The sequence below is a fragment of the Helianthus annuus genome, chromosome 2 (genome assembly GCF_002127325.2).
Source record: "Helianthus annuus cultivar XRQ/B chromosome 2, HanXRQr2.0-SUNRISE, whole genome shotgun sequence".
In the NCBI taxonomy this organism is placed as follows: Eukaryota; Viridiplantae; Streptophyta; class Magnoliopsida; order Asterales; family Asteraceae; genus Helianthus; species Helianthus annuus.
Window position 1 is genome coordinate 108,385,193 of NC_035434.2, and position 22,246 is coordinate 108,407,438.

Consider the following 22,246-nt stretch of genomic DNA (forward strand, 5'->3'; position numbering starts at 1 on the left):
GTATACGGAAGTATCGACCTGAGCTCTCACAGCCCTCGCATTTAAACCCTTATAGATATCATATGTGGTATGCTCACCTGTAAGACTGAATAGTGGGATCTGGATACGGGAGTATATTCAAGAGGTGGGACACATGAATGAGTTAAGTTCCTAAGATATCTAAATCGTATCCTGAATAAATTGAAATTTGTGTGAAAATTTAAAGTGGACTAGTATATCACAATCTATGTGAATTGTTTAATTCTGAGTATGAATTTAAGCTTAATGGTACTTGTAACTTGTCGGCAGTTGATATGATTCCCTAACACGCTCACCAAAAATATGTTTGTAAATAGTTTACTTTCATTACATTCTGTATTTTAGTTTCTGATCATTAATTTCTACTTTAGATTGTACATTTTGAAAAGCCAAAAAGATTTTCCTTTTCTGCTTTATTTTACGACAAACCAAAGCAGAGAGTTGATCTTCTGATTCGTAGTCTGATGCAGATGCAGGAAGTTGTTCTGAACTGGAAAATGAGTTGGGAGCTAATCTTGATAAAAAAAAATAGAGAAAATGAAAAGTTCATGCAAGTTCATTAATTTGAAACTTGTAAATTTTCAGAAAAAGTTTGTTCAAAATATCAGTATGTTTTGTCTCGAATCAACCAAGGTCATTAAGTTGAACTTGGTAGGCAAATTAAGTACCTAGGGTCATTCACTTGGACCTAGATACTTAAGTGGATTTCTTAAACACTGATAAAATCAAAGGGTCAAAAAGTCAAACTGTTTGAAAGTCAAAAGGTTACTTGGTTCGAACAGGCTAGCTGATCGGCCAGCATTGCTAGCTGATCGAACAGCCAAGCCGTTTCAAGGACACCTATAAATAGGTGGTCAAGGGACAGTCAAACGGTTACACAGTTCGATCGAACTAACTTATTCTCTCTCAAACTATTCACTGATTTCTCTTGATTCTTGATTCTCTTTGCATTATTACATTGGATTGTTGGTTTGCTCATCATTCTCAATGGCAAAGGTATGATTTCACATCCAAATCTGTTAAATTTCATCATGTTCTTCGTGTTCTTCACTGTCGGTTCTTAGATCTTAGATTTAAGAAGATTTAGGAAGTTGTGATGAATTTTAAGCATAGGGTTTTGTTCGGAATGTTGAGATCTACAAGTTTACCGGTTCAATTTGTGTAAAATCTTGCTCTAACTTGATTGATCTAGGATTACATGTGTTCGGCAGTCGGCGTGTTCTTTGTGAAATTAGACTCTGTTTAGGATGAATTAGACAAAGATAAACATAGGGTTTTGATCGCGGCAACATTAGGAACATGGATCTGTGCTCAATTTGTAGTAATTAGCATAAAATTTTTGAATCATCTGTTTGTGTTCTTAACTGTTCTTCATTGAAGGTGCCAGCCGATCGGCTATCCCAGCCGATCGGATAGCAATTATAGTGTGTTTTACTTGTTGTTACATAGGGTAGTTTATGCCTTGAAAATTGTGCCTTGATGTGTTAAGTGTTTGGAAATGTTATGTAGTGTGCCAACCGATCGGTCAGCATTGCTAGCCGATCGAACAGCATTGCTAGCCGATCGGTCAGCATTGCAAGCCGATCGGACAGCATCCTCATCATTACATTAACTTCTGTGCAAATTGTTAATCGGTCGGACAGCATTTGCCAACCGATCGGACATCATTTGTAATTTTCATTGCTAACCGATCGGTCAGCATTGCAAGCCGATCGGACAGAATTCTTGTTACTTCATTGCTGAAATACCAGCCGATCGGACATCATTTACCAGCCGATTGAACAGCACATGCCAGTTGATCGGACAGTATTTACCAGCCGATCGAACAGCATTGCTAACCGATCGGACATGCTAACCGATTGATCAGTCTCACATAATGAAGTCTCACTGCATTGCCAACCGATCGGACAGCAATGCTAACCGATCGGACAGGCCATTCGATCCTCTAGTATTATCACATAGGATTCTCTAGTGTTAGTGAAATTTTCAAGTGTTCGAAAAATTTTCATAAACTCTCATTTTTTTTTCATCCTCAAGGATCAAGACCTGTACACATTATTGATGATATATATATTTAGAGGGAAGAGGAAAGGACACAGATAAAGGCCACAATGTTTATTGTGCAATTGATTCTGAAACACAAATGGTACGGTGGTTGAAAAGATGGCCAAACTCTTGAGAGAAAGCAGAGTAGCCAAGGCTCTATCTGATAAAACAGTTATTTATGAATCGCACGTTAGAGCTTTCTGGAACACAGCTAGATATGAAGAATCAGACAAGATAATACATGTAGTCTTGAGAAAGAAGGACCAAGCTGGAAAAGACATAGATGTGGAGTTTGAGTTTGGTGTAGGAGATGTTAGGAGAGTTCTAGACTTACAAGATTCTGACAATGATCCAACAATCATGTCTGAACGTCTTGCTAAAGGCTTGTGGTGCAGAATGGGATTTACTGGTCATATCAATGGAAAGATGACTAAGACAAGTTTTTCAAAGGCTTATAGATACTTGCTGCATTGCATGGTTCATTCATTGTCACACAGGAAAGGAGCCTATGATAAGTTTCTGATTATATTATGAACATAGTCACAAGCTTGGTATTGAACAGAAAGTATAACATTTCTCAAGTGATATTTGAGTATATGAAAGAGAATTGCCAGGAAAGAGGAGATAAGTATATCATGTATCCTAGATTTGTCATGATGTTGATAAATGATAAGATCAAGGATCTTCCAAAGATCAGAAGTGACATTATGGATGTTAGAAACATTACACATGAAACAATTTTGAGAGTTACTAAAGAAGCTGATGCAAAAACAAAGCAAATGATAGGCAGAATCAAGGATAAAGAGTATGTTGCTCCTGAGAATGAGAAATGGAGACATGACAATAGTGATTCCGACAATGAAGACACAAAGATGAGCGATATGACTGAGAAGAAGACCGAAACGTGGTGTGTGAGAGACGGAAAACGAAAGAGAACACCGAAGTCATCCCCTGCAGTTTCTATCCCGAAGGATGGAGATAAGGGTATAGTGAAAGGGGGAGCCTTAAGACAGTTGGAATTTATGCTTATTAATTGTTTCTAATGTCTCTGTTAATGTCTGTTTTGTACGGTCTTCTGGAGAACCACAGCAGAGATTGATTGATGAAACTGTTTTGGAGCCATCTGTGGTGATTGAACAAGGAGCTGATCTTCTAAATCAATCTTTTGAGAGTTATCTAAAAAGGAATGAGGAAGCAGCAACACAACAAGCTCAAGGATCAAGTGCTCATGTTGAGAAGGTTACAAGGGTTGAACCAGAGATTGAAGCTCAGGGAAGTTCAAGTGAAAATGATTCAGAAGCAACTCAATCTGAATCTGAATTGGATCCAACGACTCTTGGAAGAGGGAGAGCTCAACTGAAGAAAAAGCCTACAAAGAAGCAAAAAGCATCAGATGAAGAAGATTCACCTTATGAACTGGATCAGCCAAAGAAACAAGTAAAGAAACGAAAAGCAGCTCAAGCTGGAGTAATTCCAAGGAATGTCAGAGCTAAGAAATCTGGAGCTGAACCACAAAAAGATAAAGGTGGAAAGAAAGAGAAACACATTCAGAAGACACAAGGTGTTGAGGTACCAAAAGAACCTGAAGTGGAATCAATAAAAGAACCAGTAGCTGAAAAAGAAACCGGTGATGATGATTACGTAGAAGTCACTGGGTTCAAAGCTGCTAGTCCACGTCCTCCTCCACAAGACAAACAAGAATCATCTCAACAGAAAGAAAAAGTTGATTACATGTTTGAAGGATTTCCAGAAGCCACGGGAATATACACAGAAGATATTCCTGAAGAAGACTATGACATGTTCAACGATCAAGCAGTCAAAGAATTGGTACAAAAGGTCAACAAGTTGGAGAAAGAAAAAGCCAAGACTGAATTAGAACGTGAAATTTTGAAGAAGCAATTTGATCAACTGATGAAAGCTCATGATCAAGTTAGAGAGGCGTTGATAGAGCAAGAAGAAACAATGAACAAAATGAAGGATGAAGCTCATGATAATTCTAAGTTGTTTGAATTGTTGACATTAGAGATCTCTTCATTGAATGTCAAGATAAAGAACTTGGAAGATGTGAATCAAACACTCAATCAGCTTCTCAGTGAAATGAGTGAAGCGTCATCAAATGAAATGAAGGCGATGAAGTTAGAGATGGAAGCCATGAAGGCAGACAAGGTGGTGAAAGATGAACAACTTCATATGCTATACTCTGTCATGGAAAGTCATTTGAAGATGGATGTTCATATTGCATTTAATGAGATAGAAGTGAAAAGAGCTGAAGAGAGAAGGTTAGAACGATAAAGACATTTAGCTGAAGAAGCCACTCAAAAGAACAAAGGTGTGATTGATGACACTCAAGAAGCTGGGGGATCATCAAGTCAACCTGATATTGGTGGTTCATCATCACAACAAGATATTGAAATGGTTGAAGTTGTAGAAGTTCAGGAACAAGAAATAGTTGAAGATGAACAAGAAATGGTTGAAGCTGAAGAAGTTCAGGAACCAGACTTCATGATTGTTGGTGAGTCTTCTGAGCCTGTTGATATTGATAATATTCTTCGAAAGGTTGAGGTTATTCAAAGAAAGAGAAAAGCAAGAGAAGTGTTGCTACTAGAATGGAAGACACAACAATTTGTACTTGTTGGTAATGCCTACCCAGTGCCATACAATGCGAAAGAAGTGGCTCGACTACTAAAGTTTTATGATCTAAAAAGAAAGGGAAAGATAGCTCGTGGAGAAATAGTTGATGAGGATTCAGATGTAGAGATGTTTGGAGATGAAGAAGAGGAAGATGAAGATAATGTTGATGATAAAATGGATGATAAATCTGATGATAGCAATGATAAAGATGATAAAGGTGATGATGACAATGATCAAGGTGCTTCTGGGTTATTAGTCAAAGATCCAATTGTTCAAGAAAGAATTGAAGAGCTATTGAATGATGAGATTAATGAGCAAGAGGATGACGTACAAAATGAAGCATCATCATCTGGAAAACAACATGTTGATCAGGTATTCCTCTCAAATCCAACTGTTATTTACTTGAATGTTCACAAGAAGGTGAGGTTGAGGTTAGAAGAACCAGAGCTGAAATGCTAGAGGAATTGGGGTTGGAAGAAGGAAAGTTCAAGTTTGATATTAAGGATGAAATTCCTCAGTCACCAGCTAAAGACTTCGAGCCCAGATATGCATTTGAAGCAGATCATTATGATGATGTGATTATTGAAGACGCTTCAGATTCATCTGAAGATGAAATTGATTTTCATTATGCCGGGATTGATGAGACATTCCCTTCATTTGCTGAGATGTTCAAAGACAAAAATGAGGACGAGATCAAAAGAAAGATTGTTGAAAAGATCTCCACTGAAGGTGTTCCTGAAACTGTTCCAAGAGAGATACTTGTAGAAGAAAGAAGGAAATGGTTCAAGAATATGCCTAAAGAAAGAAAGACTCTCAGAGCCCTTCAGTACTTCACTCACAATAAAAATCTATCATGGGGAGATATTCTATCTTGGGGATACCTAGAAGATCTCAAAGTGTATGCTATCAGGAGAGAAGAAGGAGTTCAATACTTCGAGTTCTTATCTGATATTGCTTCTCTACTGTGGTGGGATGTGGATGAATTGGTAAAGACAAAGAACATTAAACAGTTCTACTTTGGTCCTGAAGTTCGTCTACATGATCAAGATCTGTGGAACTACATCAAGTTGCAAGCAAAGAATGGTTATCCTGATTGGAAGCCACAGTATCCGAAGCAGATTGTCAGAATTTTGGAAAACGGAGAGAAAGATATAACTCTGGATGTAAAGCTACCCAAGTGTCTAAAGAACATGCCTCTTAGAGCCATCAAGCAAGATTTTCATGATATATTTCAAGGTTGGTTTTACAATGAAACAACGGCAGAGGCAGTGATATCTCTTTTTGACAAGTCCACTGGAGAATCTAGAAGAATCAGTATATTGGATCCAATGTGGCTTGTTAATTGCTCGAAGAAAGACATTGATTGCTTGTTCCTAAACAAGATTGTTTATGAGAAGAAAGACAAAGCTCAAGCAATGCAATATCAATCAATTGTGGATGTTTGCTTTGCTCAAGACATAAATTCTAGCAGATATTGGAAGAGCAATTGGAGAAATATAGAAATTGATGAGTTCTTGAAAAGATACAAGCGAAGCCAAAGATCCAAAGAGATAGCAAAGAGAGCAGCTGAGTTGGGTAGACGAAGAATGGGGTTTGTGCCACCAACAGATCAGACGCCAATTGAATCTGAAGAAAACAAAATTCCAAAATGGGATCTAAAGCGTGATGGTGACCCAGTGTACAGGAAATGGTGGATGACTGAAGGTAGACACATAAGACAAAGAATGTTAGAAGAAAGAGAAGAAAAGAGGAGGCAAAAGGCTAAAGAGCGAAGGAGAAACAGGAAGAACTGAAGACTATGCTGTAAGGAACTACAGCTACATCCGAGGGGGAGTCTGTTAGTACAATAACGTCTGTAGCTTCCGTTAGCATGTAGTCATGTTTTGTATATTTGTGAATAGTTTATGTTTGTATGTATGTTTGTAAAGCAAGTCAGGATATGGCGCGTTATTTTGTTAAGTGCTGACTTTTGTTGACTATGCCAGCCGATCGGCTAGCCCAGCCGATCGGACAGCCCAACTGATCGAACAGGCTGTTCGATCGGTCAGCAATGTCAGCCGATCGGCTAGCCCAGCCGATCGGCCAGCACTCACTCTATCCTGACTGTGCCTATAAATAGCTGTTCGATCAACTCATTTGTAACTTTTGATACTTTCACTCTCTGGCAAACTCATGTCCGTCTGAACTCTCTAAGGAGCTTGTACACTTTCTTATTCAATCAATAGAAGATCAGACAGTAATCCAGAGTTGAATTTATTCTCGTATATCTGTTGTGTGATTCAATGAATTCCGCGCATTAATCATATCCGATTCAACTAAGTTTCCGAAGAAGTAGATCCTATCCGAGGGACCAACAAAGACTATAGGTGGTTTATGCATGATATCACTTGTTATGAGAAGTTTGTGTGTCTTATGACATCTTGGTTGTTTTACAGAGTTTTTGAATATCAACTTTGAACGTGCTCACTCGTTACTCTGTTTTTCAACAAAATACAATCAACTTTGGCATCAATGAATTTTGAGCTGAACTGTTATGTCAAATTGATTGTTAAATCGAATTTGATTGTCCAAGCTCTGATACCAATTGTTAGGATCTGAGGCTCTCATGATTGTGTTTGTTTGTAATAGATGGACAATGAATAGCCATGATTCAATGATTTATGCAGCGGAAATGAACACAAACTTTGTAAATACAATCGAAGAAGAAAATAGTTTTGATAAACACATGCTTTCCATTAGTCTAAATATTACATATCAAATAAAAAGGTTACAAAGCATGCTTACAAACTAAACTCCCCCTCAGCCTGATGCTCCATGGTTGATTGCACAAGATGAAAGGATTGGAGGAGAAGAACTCACTCAGTCAATCGAATGTAACAGTACAGGGTACTGTTCCATTTATAGGCAAATCAAACCATTGAAGCATCTAAGCTGACGTCACCATGAAAGTGACATCTAACAACCTAACAACCTGTAACCACTGATACAGATAACTACTGCTAGCTAAACACTGATACTATTACAATAGACAAAGTAAACAACTGTTTCTTCATTCCACTGCTTCATTCCAAGCAGGGCTTTGGTCTTTGGCAGCACTTGACTTAGGACAGTAGATAGCAGTACTTTTGTCTTCAGCAGTTGTTGTACACAAGCAGTACTTAGTGGACAACAGTTGTAGTATACAAACAGTGGATGAGGGCCATCAGATGTTATAATCACTTTCAAGGGGAAAGTTTAATGCAAACAGCTACTTATGATGAATCCACTGTTGTGATCCGGTTTTGGCTCTCATTATCTGTTCCTCTGATAGGGTTCAATCCCAACATCTCTCTGCCGTCGCGTGACGTGACGGCACTGTTTCGACAGTTTAATGTTGCCAGGTGCAGGTTTGTTCTCTTCCTTGGGTGCCAAACAAGTTAATTCGACTCAAGGGACTTGTACATGGTTTTTAGAAACCACCAACACACCTGTAGAGACCTGGTTTCATTTCCTAACACCTGTTATCATCTGGAGCCACTTGAATTCCCTATATAAAGAACCTTATGTTCAACAATTCAAGTGCTCATTCACTCATATTTCACTATCAACTCTCCAAGCTTGAGTTCTGGACATCTCTGGAGGTTCTTGGATCAGGAGGAAGATTATTTTTGTAGAAAAGATAGCTAGGACCCTTTGTAAGTGTCTTAGTTCCTTTCTTTAGTTCAGTTTTAGTTTTAAAAACCAAAAAGTCAAAGATATCATAGTTTGACTTTGACTTTCGGTTTAATCACAAATGGTCCAGCCACTGTCCGAATTGAAAGTGGTTATGTGACCATATTAAGGTAGGTGATTAACCCTTAAAATGGCACCTCCTAATTATTTCGTTTGCCTAGTTAATTGTCGGGTCAAACTATTTGCATAAAAAGTCAAACTGACCAGAAATTTAAATACCAATTATATTTAACAATGCAGAGGTTGTAAGTCATATTTTATCATACAAATAACTTGGTAATTAATATTAGAACATGTTTAATCATGTCTAACCCGACAAGTATCAGTTTAAGGTCGGTTCATAACCGAAAGTCGTAAAAGCTTGACTTTTGCTTTGACTTTCAGTTCTGACTCGATTGAGCTTAATTCTTCCATGTTTTGAGCTTCCATTAGGACCACCTTATGCAGTAGTATAACCCCCTGGAGTTATATTACTTGGTCCTTAGTAGTTTGAATTATATGCTCTTGTTTGTTATTGTGCTTATAAATGCCATATTTGCCCTTTTGAGATATAAATGAGATTTTTAGAAATGTGAGTGGACAAAAACCTTTGCTACTGATATATAAGCATGTCCCAAAAATTTGACATCAGTTCTTGCTCTCAAACAGAAGTTATGCTCGATATCGTAAATTGAAGCTTTTTATTAATTAAAATGCGATATCTTGCTAGGCGCTAGTCGGGCGGTGAGGTACCGCCTAGGGATTAATCGGGATTAACCGGGATTAATCGGGATTAATCGGAATGGGATTTTTATATGTATTTTTTCAAAATTATATATATATACCCAATAATATAAAAATAATACTTCAAAATTCACATAAATACTTCAAGTTTCAGATAGTATGGTTCGATTTTGACCGATTTTGACCAATTTTGACCGCCTAGGACCGATTTTGACCGATTAATATAGTCCGATTAATCCGATTTTTGACCGCCTAGGACCGCCTAGGTACCGCCTAGGACCGACTTTGACCATGGCCGATTAATTGACCGACTAGCTCAAAATTAGGCAGTAAGTGACCGCCTAGCGCCTAGGCGCCGATTAATCGGCCGCCTAGGCCGATTTCTGCAACACTGCCTACTGTTAAGATATTATTTTTAAGGATTTTTGGAATTTTTGACCAGATTATAATCTGATCATATCATAGAGTTCTTGTGTAATTCGACAAAATGACGATAATACCCTTTTTATGTATAAAATGAGATTAACAAATGATTTGAATGCCAAACCTTTTACTACTGATTTCATACATTAAATAAATTATTTTTAGCATTTAAAATTGATCAAAATCTCAGATTTACATAAACATCTTAATTATCGTCAATTAGCGAGTTTTACACTAATTAGGTGCATAGTATGGTTTAAAACCATATTTAACACCTAAGACTTATTATCTACTGAATTTTTAAACAAATTTAAATATTATTAAAGTAAGTATAAGTCATGAACTTAGACTTCCAAAAATGTCGTTAAAAGCATATGTGAAATGACCAAAATGCCCTTTCAGGGCATAGTTTGGCCATAAATGGCAAACCTCACATATATGTAATATCTTACTGATGTAATGTGATAAAATAAATATTTTTACTGATTATCAAAGACCAGAACCTCAGTTTATTATAAAATCTCTTTTATAATCATTAAAATGACCAAAATGCCCCTACGGGACTTAAATTGGTTTTAAATACTTTTTGGGCATATATGTTAACATCCTACTGATGTATTAACATATTTTAATCATAATAACATTTGAGCCCTATATATAATTCATTTGGTTACCCGTTATGCATTTATGCGTTCGGACGTGACTAGTTTACGTAAAATAGCCGAAACGGGTTTAACCTTATCATTAAATCCTCAAATTCCAGAATGTGTTTAGTCTACCCATATTATACAAGTATCCAAACTTGTCAGGTCTAAACCACATTCTATTCCGGTCTCCGCTTAATCTTGCGTTTAGTCCCGTAAAGTTTCTTTCAAGCTAGTCGGTCTAAATCCTTGACTTAAATAAAGACCCGTTAGTATCCTAATAGGTTATTAAACCTTCCATACAGATTGAGTAGCTTTAATAGAAGGTATTCATAAGGCTTTAGGAATATACGGCTGAGTTACTTCTTCACATCTAGCTCAGGTAAATATGTTTAACTTATTTTCCCTTATACGGGCTTGGGATACGGTATTATTATAATACCGCTTGGTCGGGTATGAAATCATTTAATTGGATTGTGATTAATATATTTACATAACCCGTTTTAATCTGTCTTGTTTGATAACATAAACATTGGGGGTTAATACGACCGTGTCCTGGATATCCTCGGCTCATTTCATTTGAAAATGGCCACGACCTATGCACGGGGTGTAGGCATACACCTGACAGATGCAAATGCTAAAATATAAACCCACATGTTGGGGATAACTCCTTTGTGGGTTCTATAAGTGGTGATTCGGTTAATCATGACCGGCTTCCAAACCGGCCCCAATTGTATGACAAACATATAAATCTTTATACATGATTATCTTAAATAATTGTCCCAAGTTATAAATGATTTGTGCCTTGTGCACTTAAATCAATTTTCATAAATGTTTTTCAAATGAGTCGGTTAATTGTATTTACCAGTGTAAACTGACGTATTTTTCAAAGAGTGATTGACAGGTACCTCACGTAAATAGGCTGGAGCTACTAGGTGTCATATAAGAGGATCTTGCAAATCCCTAGAAACCTGGAGTCTGTTATTTCCGTTTCTTGTATTTTATTTATGATCCGCCCGTGGATCTTTATTACAACCAAGTCTGTATATTCTTTCATTTGGACACTCAGACATTATAGTTTGTAATAGTAATTATTCACCAAGCCTTCCGCTGTGCTATTATATAGTGTGTATTGACAATGATGATATCAACTACGTCACGGTACTCCCCGCCGGGCCCACCGGTAATATGTGGAAATATCGGGGTGTGACAGTTACAAAAGCGGTGGTTGATGGCGGAAGATATGGCTTTGCTGGCGGCTAAAGCCGGTAAGGCACTTTTGGTTTATGGTGGTAAGGTGAGATGTGGGTGTCGGGTTAAACGAGGTGATCCGTTGGTGTTTTGTGATTGATGTCGAAAACCATGGTCATCATGGAGGTGGAGGCCACCGTAATGATGGTGGTAAAGGGCGGATGTTAGGCTTGATAGGATTGCTGAAGAGTGAGAATAGTTTTGTAAATTACTGTATGGGATTATTTGTTTATTTATTTATTTTTATAGAAATCAAAACTATTCTTATAAGGGATCCATTTCCACATCACCATGCCACATGGGATTATAATTTGACACGTAGGACAATAAAACTAACAAAGTTAGTGGCTAGTTAACGACGGGGTGACATAACACACAAATTTTATAAGTTGGGGGTGATGGGAGCTAAAGTGAAAGTTGGAAGTGACAACGGCCAAAATTGATTAGTTGGGGGTGTTAAAATCCATTTCCATTAATAAATAATAATAAAGTTAAGCCTAGGGCTGTTCAAATTGCTCGAACCTCGAGACTCGTTCGATGCTCGATCGAAAAATGTTCGTAATTTGCTCGTTCGATTCTGATCGATTGAAAAAGGCGCTCGGTTCGGATCGGTTAGGTTTGAAACGAACTGAGCATGAGCAAAGGTTCGCTCAGTTCGGATCGACTCGGTTGGCTCGTATTACTTTTTAATATACATATATGTATATATTAATAAATAACTAGATGCGCATAGTAACGATGTTTGGTCCAAGATCCAACTAGAACCCATTTAATTTTAGAATTGAAGGCATCACCAATAGTCCATTATCTAATAATCAAGAATAAGTGAGTCAAAATGTCAAAATACTGATATGAGAAGCGTCAATCGATACTCAAGTGTCAACCCGCCATTCAATTCAGAAGTACATAACCTAATTAAAACCCCGCATCAACCATCATTATTAAAATTCTTTTTCGCCAAGACTCCAACTCCCTATGGTTTTGCTTCAATCGGTTCATTCGATTTCAAACTTCTCATAGATCAAAGGTCTGCTTCAGTCGATCGACGATTCATCTTTCCGCTCAAATGATCTCGGTAGAACCAGTTAAGTGTTTTTTCTATTCCTTGTTATTTCGTAAATTTATACTTGTGTTCTAATTGAACGAAAATTAGGGACGAAAACTGCACTTTACTCTAAAAACTAATAACCTCGTCGTCACTTTTTTATTTGTTATGTGACACTCAATACTCGCTCGACGTTCGTTCGAAAGATACTCGTATCGAAAGGCGCTCGTTCGACTTTGGCTCGGTTGAAAAAACGCTCGGTTCGGTTCTGTTCGGTTTGTAAATGAACCGAGCACAAGCAAAGGTTTGATCGGTTCGGCTCGTGAACAGCCCTAGTTAAGCCCAAACTTATAAAAAAAAAGTTTTAAGAACCCGAGCTCAATACGAGCCGATCTTCAACGCGAAAATTAGCGAGGCTGACTCAAGACATCAAGAGCCACCCGAGACACATTTTCACGGCCGAGTCACTCACTACTACTGACCTAAGTGGGTGTTTGGATTAACTTATTTTGGAGCTCTTTTTGACTTATTAACTTCTTAGAAGTTAAAAGGAATTCCAAACACTTCCTGAGAAGTTCTTTTATGGTTAAAAGAAACCCCAAACACTTTCTGAGAAGTCCTTTTATGTCTTCAAAAAGGAGAAATTGAGAAGTAACAAATTATGACTTCTGAGAAGGACTTTTAAAAAGTCACAAGCTAAAAGGAAACCAAACACCCCCTAAATCACAGTTTCCTACGGCTACACATTTTCACGACCGCCGCCCCACTGGAAACAAGTTTCCCCGACCACCGCACCATGTTTCACCGTTCACTCCATACAATCTATTCCATTTCCATCCACCACTTCTCAACCTCATCCTCACCCACCCAACCTCACTTCATGGTAAATTACCTAACAACCACCCTCAATCTCTCCAAACCAGACGCCATCTTTGTCACATCAAAAATACACCACTTAAAATCCCCAAAAAACCCTCAATCCGTCATCAACTTCTTAACAACTTACAACCTTTCCACACCCCAAATCATATCACTAATCCTCACCCACCCCCACATCCTCCTAAGAAATGTCGACAAAACCCTCAAACCCAAATTTAATGTTTTGTCCGAACTAGGTTTCTCCGTACAGGATTTAGTCACTGTTATTACTAGAGACCCTAATTTGTTACTTAGAAGTTTAGATACAGCTATTGTACCTACCATAAACCTGTTGATGAAAGTTTTAGGGAGTAAAGAGAAGATTGTTAAAGCTGTTTTGAGGTCTCATTGGCCTTTTTATGGGAAGAGTTTCAGGACTAATGTGGAGTTGTTGAAGAGATATGGGGTTTGTAATAAGGATATTGAAAGGTTGATACTTAGAAACCCTCGGCTGGTTACCCAGAGTCCCGTGAGGTTGGAGGAGAAGCTCGTTGAAGTCGAGCAAGAGTTTGGGATATCGCCTGGGTCGTCGATGTTTTCATACGGGCTTTCGGCGTTTTGTTCGATGAATAAGTTGAATTTGAGGCGCAAGTTTGAGGTTTTTAAGGGGTTCGGGTGGTGTGAGGCGGATGTGCTTGCGGTTGTTAAGAGTCAGCCGTTGTGTCTTACGCATTCGGAGGAGAGGTTGAGGAGAGGGTTGAGTTTTTTTATGGGGGAGCTTGGGTATACGTCGGAGTGGTTGTCGAGTCGTGGGAGTCTTTTGATGTATAGTTTGGAGAAGAGGGTTAAACCGAGGTACCGGGTTTATGTCGTTTTGAAGGAGAAAGGGTTGATGGCTAGGGAACTGCATACGTTGATGTGTTATTCTGAAGCGGATTTTGTGAAGAATGTTGTGCAGCGGCATAGGGAAGAATTGCCTGATCATTTGTATGATAGTTTGATCAAGAGATCATCAATCGGTAGTTAGCTATCTTGCTTCAGGTGAGTAATCATGCATCTGTTGATTGTTATACAATCTAAATGGGTTGTTTAAACATTGATTGTAGTTGTTGTTCTTGAGCTGCATGATCTTGTTAGAACTTTTGAGTGCTGGGCTGGACTATAAGCTAAGGAAAATACCCAACTTGACATTGTAGTTATTCCCATATGGACTTTTTATAAATGATTTTTTAACATGATACAGAGTTGAATCATTTGGTGATACACTGTGTACCTAGGCAAGTCCGGTTAATTCGATTATTAGTTCTATCAAGCCGGAATAGATCATCTGTTCCAGCATGTTCTGCAAATAAGGAACAATTGTTTACATATCAAACTCGGGTAAGTCCCGTGTAATTTACCAAGTATATTGTGCTTGCATGTCGCCTGAGCGCGAGGCGCAAAAATTCACGCACAAACGGACCCGCCTTTTGGGTACCGTTGTCAAGTGACCCACACTTTTCATTCTTTATATGTTACTGAAAATTGTTTGACTCGTAGTTTATCGGACAATGACCCTATCATGTTGCTGCTATCTATTAAAAGAACCATAGTTGGAGTTCTGTACTACTTTTTTTTCGTTTGTTTTACAGTTTGGAATTCAACGATACTAAAAATAATAAGCTACAAGTTGGGCACATGTTTCAAACCGTGGATCTATAGTATAGAGGCGTGAGATAGAACTATGGTTAACAAAATGTGTAGGTCGGGTTAGAACGAGTTCGGGTTGGAATAGTTTTGAGTGAGAATGAGTTTAGGTTAGAACAAGTCGATTTAAAGTAGTATCACTTTGATTCGGTTCTTGGGTTCAGAGTTGGTCAAGCTAAAATTAGTTTGGGATGAAATGACGTTTTACAAATAAATTGTTTTAAAATAGGTTCATCTTTTATATTTATTTTATTTTAATTTAATGGCGGCTATGGTGATGGGTATTGGTTGCGGTGGTGGAGGCTTTAGTAGAGGAGGTGGTGGTGATGACGATGATGATCAAAGTGACTAGGTTTTAAAAAGCGCGCCCAGGTGCTAGGCGCAGGCTTCATCGTGTTTTGTCACCCGAGGCGCTAGGGGTGTTTATCGAATCAAATAATGAATTTTCGAATTACTCAAATCAAAATTTTCAAATATTTTTTATTTTTGCTTGAATTCGTATTCGATTAAAAACTGGCCAATTCGATTCGAATTCGTATTCGAATAAAAACTTCGATTCAAATTCGATTAAAATTTTGAATTCGAATCGAATTCATATAAATTCATTTAAAATACGTAAAAAAAACTATCAAAATCATAACGTTAACATCAAATATAGATCTTAAAGTAGCCATAACTCACAAAATGACATTTAAAAGTTCAAAACTCGTGAGTCAATACGTGATGGTGGCTGGTGCGGCGATAGGGTTGGGTAATATTACGATATAAAATTTAATGAAAATATATATTGTGCTGCTTTCGTATCATACCGGACCTTAACCAATAATGAATGATAATACCGAATCAAAACCGATGACGAATGGTAATTTATAAGTTTTAAATGGTGACATATTGATGTCGTAATGAACTGTTTTAACTTGTGTACGTTAACATATTAAAAAAAAAATCTAATTCCAGAATTGTTCTTATTTTGTTTCAAAATTACGATATAAATTTGATTGAAAATGGATACTATCTTGATGTCGTAATGAACTGTTTTAACTTGCGTACATTAACATAATAAAAAAAAATCTAACTCCAGAATTGTTCTTATTTTGTTTCGAAATCACGATATAAATTTGGTTGATAATTTATTTTTTACTGGTGACGCTTCAATGTCGTAACGAACTAAAATGATTCCTACCTAACAACATCAATACCGCTATTCTTTTTCGTTGTGTTCAATCGATGTAAAACATATTTCAAAATGTTTTTGGACACATCATGACTTTACTTTTTATTATATTTTTTCTCTTTCGATTGCTATAGCGAGTGCCGATACTGTAACGCACGAAACCGATACCGAACGAATTCTCGCCCTAAACAAACATCCCAAATGATCCACACCAAAACATGTTCAAAGTCACGGCCGTATGTATGTTTGTAGTCAGGGCCGCTTGAATGACGTCTTATTCCGTGAGGTCATTGTCGGGGTTTTCCACATTGTTGAACATGGAGTGAAATCTTGCACTTTTCACATGAATAATCATGAAACGTGAATTAAGTTCATCCACGGTTCGGTTGGTCTCACAAAAATGAATATAAAATTGTTGAAAAACCCAGTTCCAAAATGAAGCCCTTGCATTAAGACGCACTTGTCATTATGGGTTGCGAGCCAAGATGTAGCCAACGCGATTTCTTCTTCTTCTTCTTCGATCTACGATATCTGATGTGCACAAAATGCAACATATAAATTTCATCAAATGAGGCATAAAACTAACCCTTTTTAGTACTAATGTTGGAAAAAGTGTGTTTTTGTCTTCCTTTTGTATTTTCAGTAATAAATGAGCTCAAATGAACAAAAGAAGCAAAAAGGCAGCTAAATCTAACATAAATACAAGAAAAGGAACAAACGTGGCATGCCCGACCCCCCGACAGCATCTTTCCAAGCAAAACAAGAAAACAGAAGGCTGAACACGCCCCATGCTCAATGAGCACGGGGGCGTGCCCAAGTGTCTGCAGAAAAGACAAAGTTGTAGAAGCTTCTATCACTCAGCACGGGGGCGTGCCCAGCGGACACGGGGCTGCGGTCAACTCTTAGATTCGCAGAATCTGAGGAAATCTTGATAGTACAAATACGCTTCTGCACACGGGGTCGTGCCCAGCGGACACGGGGGCGTGGTTAACTAATGCAGCCAAACTGCAATTAATGAAGAAAGAGAGAGGGATGGACACGGGGCCGTGCCAGAGCTTCTGTTCAGCCTATAAATAGGAGTGCTTGGCTCACTTGCAACTCATCACTTGGCACACCACCTCTCTCACACTTCACCCACCACCCACCACCATCACAACACCATCATCCACCACCATCATCTATTGTCCATCATAGAGTGTGTGAGTCGTCTTGGGATCCAAGATTGATTGTAAGAGTTCTTGACAATCAAAGGCCATGTTTGCCTAAGTCTCTTACATCACTTGGTGAAGACAAGCATTTAGTGTAATACTTTTTATTTTTAATCTTTTCGCACTTTTTATTTGGTTATGTATTAATGACTTTAATAACTAGTTTTATATGTTGAAGGTGATTCTTCCTTATCATTTGTCTGTGGTGTCTTGGCATTATTTTACTGTCTATATAAAATAAAAGATTTTCACCATTCATATCTCCACGGTCAATATGGAGATATGTTGGCTACCTGGTCGAGGGTTAAGGGAATGGTTTGGTAAGAGTGTTGCAATTGTTCAGTGTATAGATCCTGCAAAGGACCTGTGTCAAATTTAGTAGGACCTCCTTCAATACCCAACGGTATTGGATGGCGGGGGTCCAAATTCTTTGATCCCCTCATATATAAACTACTATTAAAACTTTAACCCGGCTACTTAGGACTGTATCTCTGCTGGCTCAGACTACTTAGCCGAGGGTAACGTCACCTTCAAAAGAGGGGCCTACCACATTATGCATTAATAACTTAATTAATTATCTTTCAATAATCCGACCCTTTAGGATTGTATCCTTGCTGACTTAAACTACTGGGTTGAGGGTAACGTCACCTTCAAAAGAGGGGCCTACTACAATAACTAAGACAATCTCTTAAAAAGTGAAAAAGTGCGGAAATAATCAAAGGTTACACTAAAGGCGAGTCAGATCTAAGTATTTCATCTTGTCTATCTGTTTTTACTTTTATTTTTCAGCATTTTAGTTAGTTTTATTTTTCTAGTTTAAAAACCTTTTTCTAACTTTTTGATTTGATTAGACGTTGAGGATAAACCGGTACTAAAAGCTCTTGTGTCCTTGGACAACCTCGGTATCTTACCAACACTATACTACGCTCACGATGGGTGCACTTGCCCATATATGTGTTTAGTGTTAGTAAATATCGTGTTTTATAAATTAAAAACTTGGCTAAAAAAGTGTTAAAGGGCTTAAAATATACATAAAAAATTATACAACACTTCACACGCATCAAGTTTTTGGCGTCGTTGCCGGGGACACAAGGATTTTAAGAATGTTAGAAATCAAAGGCCTAATCGTTTTTTTTTATTTTTCGGTTTTTTTTAGGATTTTCTTAGATTTTTCCGCTTCTGCAGAACTCAGCACGGGCCGTGCCCGCTGAACACGCCCCGTGCCCACTTTTTGGAACTAACAATCCTGTTTTAAGTCAGACAGTAAGCTGAACACGGGGCCGTGCCCACTCAACACGCCCGGTGCCCAAGTTTCAGTTACTGAAAACAGGACCTTAAGATCCCGACGGTTGGTAATTTCTGACACAAACATGAGTGATACTGATATTTTTTACTTTCGGCACTCTTATGGTACGTGGTGTCAAATATGTGGTGGCTCGCATAAAGAATTAGAATGTTATTTTCTAAATTATAAGCCCCATTATATAGACCCATTGTTTTCCTGTAGCCTTAAGAGGGGCGAATGTAAAAATAATCCCTATCTCTCCCTCGAATGCTCTCAACCGGACCTTCTAGGAGAAATGCTTCTTGATGAATTATTTCAATTAGAAGATCTAATTCGTAATTGGTTAAAGAACTTAGGATGGATTTTATTAATTCATCTCAAGACGATACCCAAGAAGAATTGTTGGGATCGCATTAGAATAAAAACAACTTCATTGTTCCCGATGCTACCTCTAACTCTAGCAAAGACTTGAGCGATAGTCGTCCCTGTGTCGATTGTGCCATGAAGGACTCTCCATCGACTTCGTTCGGTGCATACATAGACCCGAGCGATTCGGCATACACCTTCTTTAACGAGAGCCCGGGAAAGGGTTGGACTTGTCCACCTACATTTAGCATAGGAATCACCCTCACCGACATCCTCTTGCGTTCTCGTCTTAGTCTAGAGCAATTAAGGTATCTTAGGCACTTTGGGGTTGTTCCATCCAGTAAGGAACCACCCAATCCGGATAAGTTCCTTAAAAATAGCCAACACTTCATAAACAGCCTCTAGTCACGGGGTCGTGCCCAAGTCAACACGCCCCCGTGTCAACCAAAAGATTCCTTTCTGACTTTTTGTCAGAATACAGACAAAATGTGTCAGGATCCTGTCTGCACACGGGGCCGTGTCCAGCGGACACGGGGCCGTGTGCAGCATGATGTCGTTTTCTATAAATGCAGCCAAGAATCCTGCACATTTGGACCATCCAGGGACAGAGATTTGAGAGAATCTTCCCACATACCATCCTAGGTATTTTCTAAAAGAAGGTTCTAACAACCATCTTGTCCTTTCCACTTTTGTCCATTACCTTCTTCTTCATCTTTCTCACCTCAACATCTCCATTGAAGCTTGAGATCACCATGATTCCAAGCTTTATTGTGATGTTTGTTAGTTTTTTGTTTAAGGAATCTTGTTAAAAATAAGTTTTACAACATTGTTTTAAGTTATTTCTGCTCAAACACGCTTCGTAAGTTGGAAAAATAATTTGAAACTGCAAGATTCCTTATTCAAAAATTCTGCAGAAAGGTGAACACGGGGCCGTGCTCATTGAGCACGGGGCCGTGTCCGAAGCTGTTGTTTCATTAAAATGAACTCTTTTTGGTTTGTTTTCGTAGAATGTCAAGTCAAAACAGTGGAACCTCTTCTGCACATTCTAGAAATAGTCGAAGGGAGAGAAGGTCGTTAATTGAAGCAACTCTCGTACATTTGGACCATCCAGGGACAGAGATTTGAGAGAATCTTCCCACATACCATCCTAGGTATTTTCTAAACGAAGGTTCTAACAACCATCTTGTCCTTTCCACTTTTGTCCATTACCTTCTTCTTCATCTTTCTCACCTCAACATCTCCATTGAAGCTTGAGATCACCATGATTCCAAGCTTTATTGTGATGTTTGTTAGTTTTTTGTTTAAGGAATCTTGTTAAAAATAAGTTATACAACATTGTTTTAAGTTATTTCTGCTCAAACACGCTTCATAAGTTGGAAAAATAATTTGAAACTGCAAGATTCCTTATTCAAAAATTCTGCAGAAAGGTGAACACGGGGCCGTGCTCATTGAGCACGGGGCCGTGTCCGAAGCTGTTGTTTCATTAAAATGAACTCTTTTTGGTTTGTTTTCGTAGAATGTCAAGTCAAAATAGTGGAACCTCTTCTGCACATTCTAGAAATAGTCGAAGGGAGAGAAGGTCGTTAATTGAAGCAACTCTCGTACGCTACGTAATGGCATTACGTGAAGCTCTTGAAGAGATGACTTCGGTAGAGGAGTTCCTCATAGACCCTATAAATTATCTTACGGTGGGGTTGGAAAACAGTTTTCAAGAAATCAACCTCTTGCACCAAAGATTGAACATTCTTGTAACACCTCCTATGGAACCAATCCTCCTTCAAGAGGATTGGAACCTAGCACTTGGAGTCAACAATCCTACCGGATGGGACGACATTCCAGCGGAGCCCCCTCTTGAAGAGCTACGAGAAGTCCTGGTGGAGGTTGCACCCCCTCAAACTGTAATACCCCGTGTTTCGAAAGTCAAAGTCAAAGTCAAGATTGAAGTCAAAGGAAGAAAAGACCGCTAATTGCGATCTGTCACTCCTTGCTCAATCCCTGTTTTGACTTCTTTGACTGTAGATAGTCTATTTTATGTTTTTACGTTAGTTGTATTATGTGGAGTAATCAGTTAAAATCGAAGTAATTGAATTGTTTATCGCTACGAACCGCTTTACGACTGTGAATAATAGGAAGTAACAATGCGATAAAGTTAATTAAACACAAATCGAACTAATCTAATCAACATCGCGCTCGCAAACTCACATTACGCATTTTGGTGTTTATATTACGTGTGTGTGTTCCCTATGTATTACTTGTGCATGTTTATTTATGTTATATGTGGTAATCAATCGAAACACAATCGAACATAATCACAATCGAATCGAACTCGCAAACCGAATACGAAACAAGGACGATTGTATGTAGATATACTATGATGATTAGTGAAGAGACAGCGCGCGATATGAGTAGTTGGGATTAAAAGTAATTTGAATAGGAAACTCTATCGCATAGCAACGCGCGCAATCGAAATCGAAATATCCAAAATCGTCGCACCGAACACTCGAATCAAGCAACTGATTGATCAGGCTACCAGCCGGCCGATCGGACAGGCTGCCCGATCGAGCTGCCTGGCCGATTGGCCAGCACTTTCCTCAGTTGGAACTCTATAAATACCCCTGTCATTGTCATCATTTCCACTTTTGGAAATCCTCTGACCGACCAGCTTGTGTTCTTCACATTTTCTCAGATTTCTCGCGATTCCGGTAAGATCTCGTCCTAAATCTTGTACTTTCTCGATCTACACGCACTCCTACACCTTTCTATCTTTTAAAACTTAACTTTTAACCGTGAAATCATCAAGATTCAAGGTATTATAGGATGACGTCATCATGTGTTCTTGAAGAACTTCATGCTTTGGCTTCAATCCACCAAGAATAACTTGGATCTAACCGATTTCCACATCAATAAACAAAGATCTTTCATAAATCTAAACATATTCACAGTTGAAGGGATTGAAAGATGGTTTTCCCAACTTTCTTTCAACTCTTTTACACTCAAAACGCTCAAAACCAATAGAATCAGGACTTGTGCCGACTTACTACCCGATCAGTTGTTACGTTAGCTCAAGATCCGATCCTATCCACGAGGTTCATCGGTTTCGGGTTAAACAAGAACTCCGTCTCGAATAGTTCCCTAATCGGGTTGGGTGATTCCTGTCCGATCAGGAGAACCAAGTAA

At 38.4% G+C, this 22,246-nt stretch overlaps 2 protein-coding genes across 2 annotated transcripts; both read left to right on the forward strand.

Moving 5' to 3' along the window:
* Positions 1 to 2,660: 2,660 nt before the first annotated feature.
* On the forward strand, positions 2,661 to 4,356 carry LOC110893286 (ABC transporter F family member 4-like). The gene is made up of 2 exons (XM_022140400.1): positions 2,661 to 3,048; positions 3,146 to 4,356. Exons 1-2 carry the CDS (start codon positions 2,661 to 2,663, stop codon positions 4,354 to 4,356), a joined length of 1,599 nt encoding a protein of 532 aa, XP_021996092.1.
* An 8,828-nt stretch (positions 4,357 to 13,184) lies between these two features.
* On the forward strand, positions 13,185 to 14,901 carry LOC110918338. The gene is made up of 2 exons (XM_035986286.1): positions 13,185 to 14,391; positions 14,594 to 14,901. Exon 1 carries the CDS (start codon positions 13,289 to 13,291, stop codon positions 14,375 to 14,377), a length of 1,089 nt encoding a protein of 362 aa, XP_035842179.1. The 5' UTR covers positions 13,185 to 13,288; the 3' UTR covers positions 14,378 to 14,391; positions 14,594 to 14,901.
* Positions 14,902 to 22,246: the final 7,345 nt, after the last annotated feature.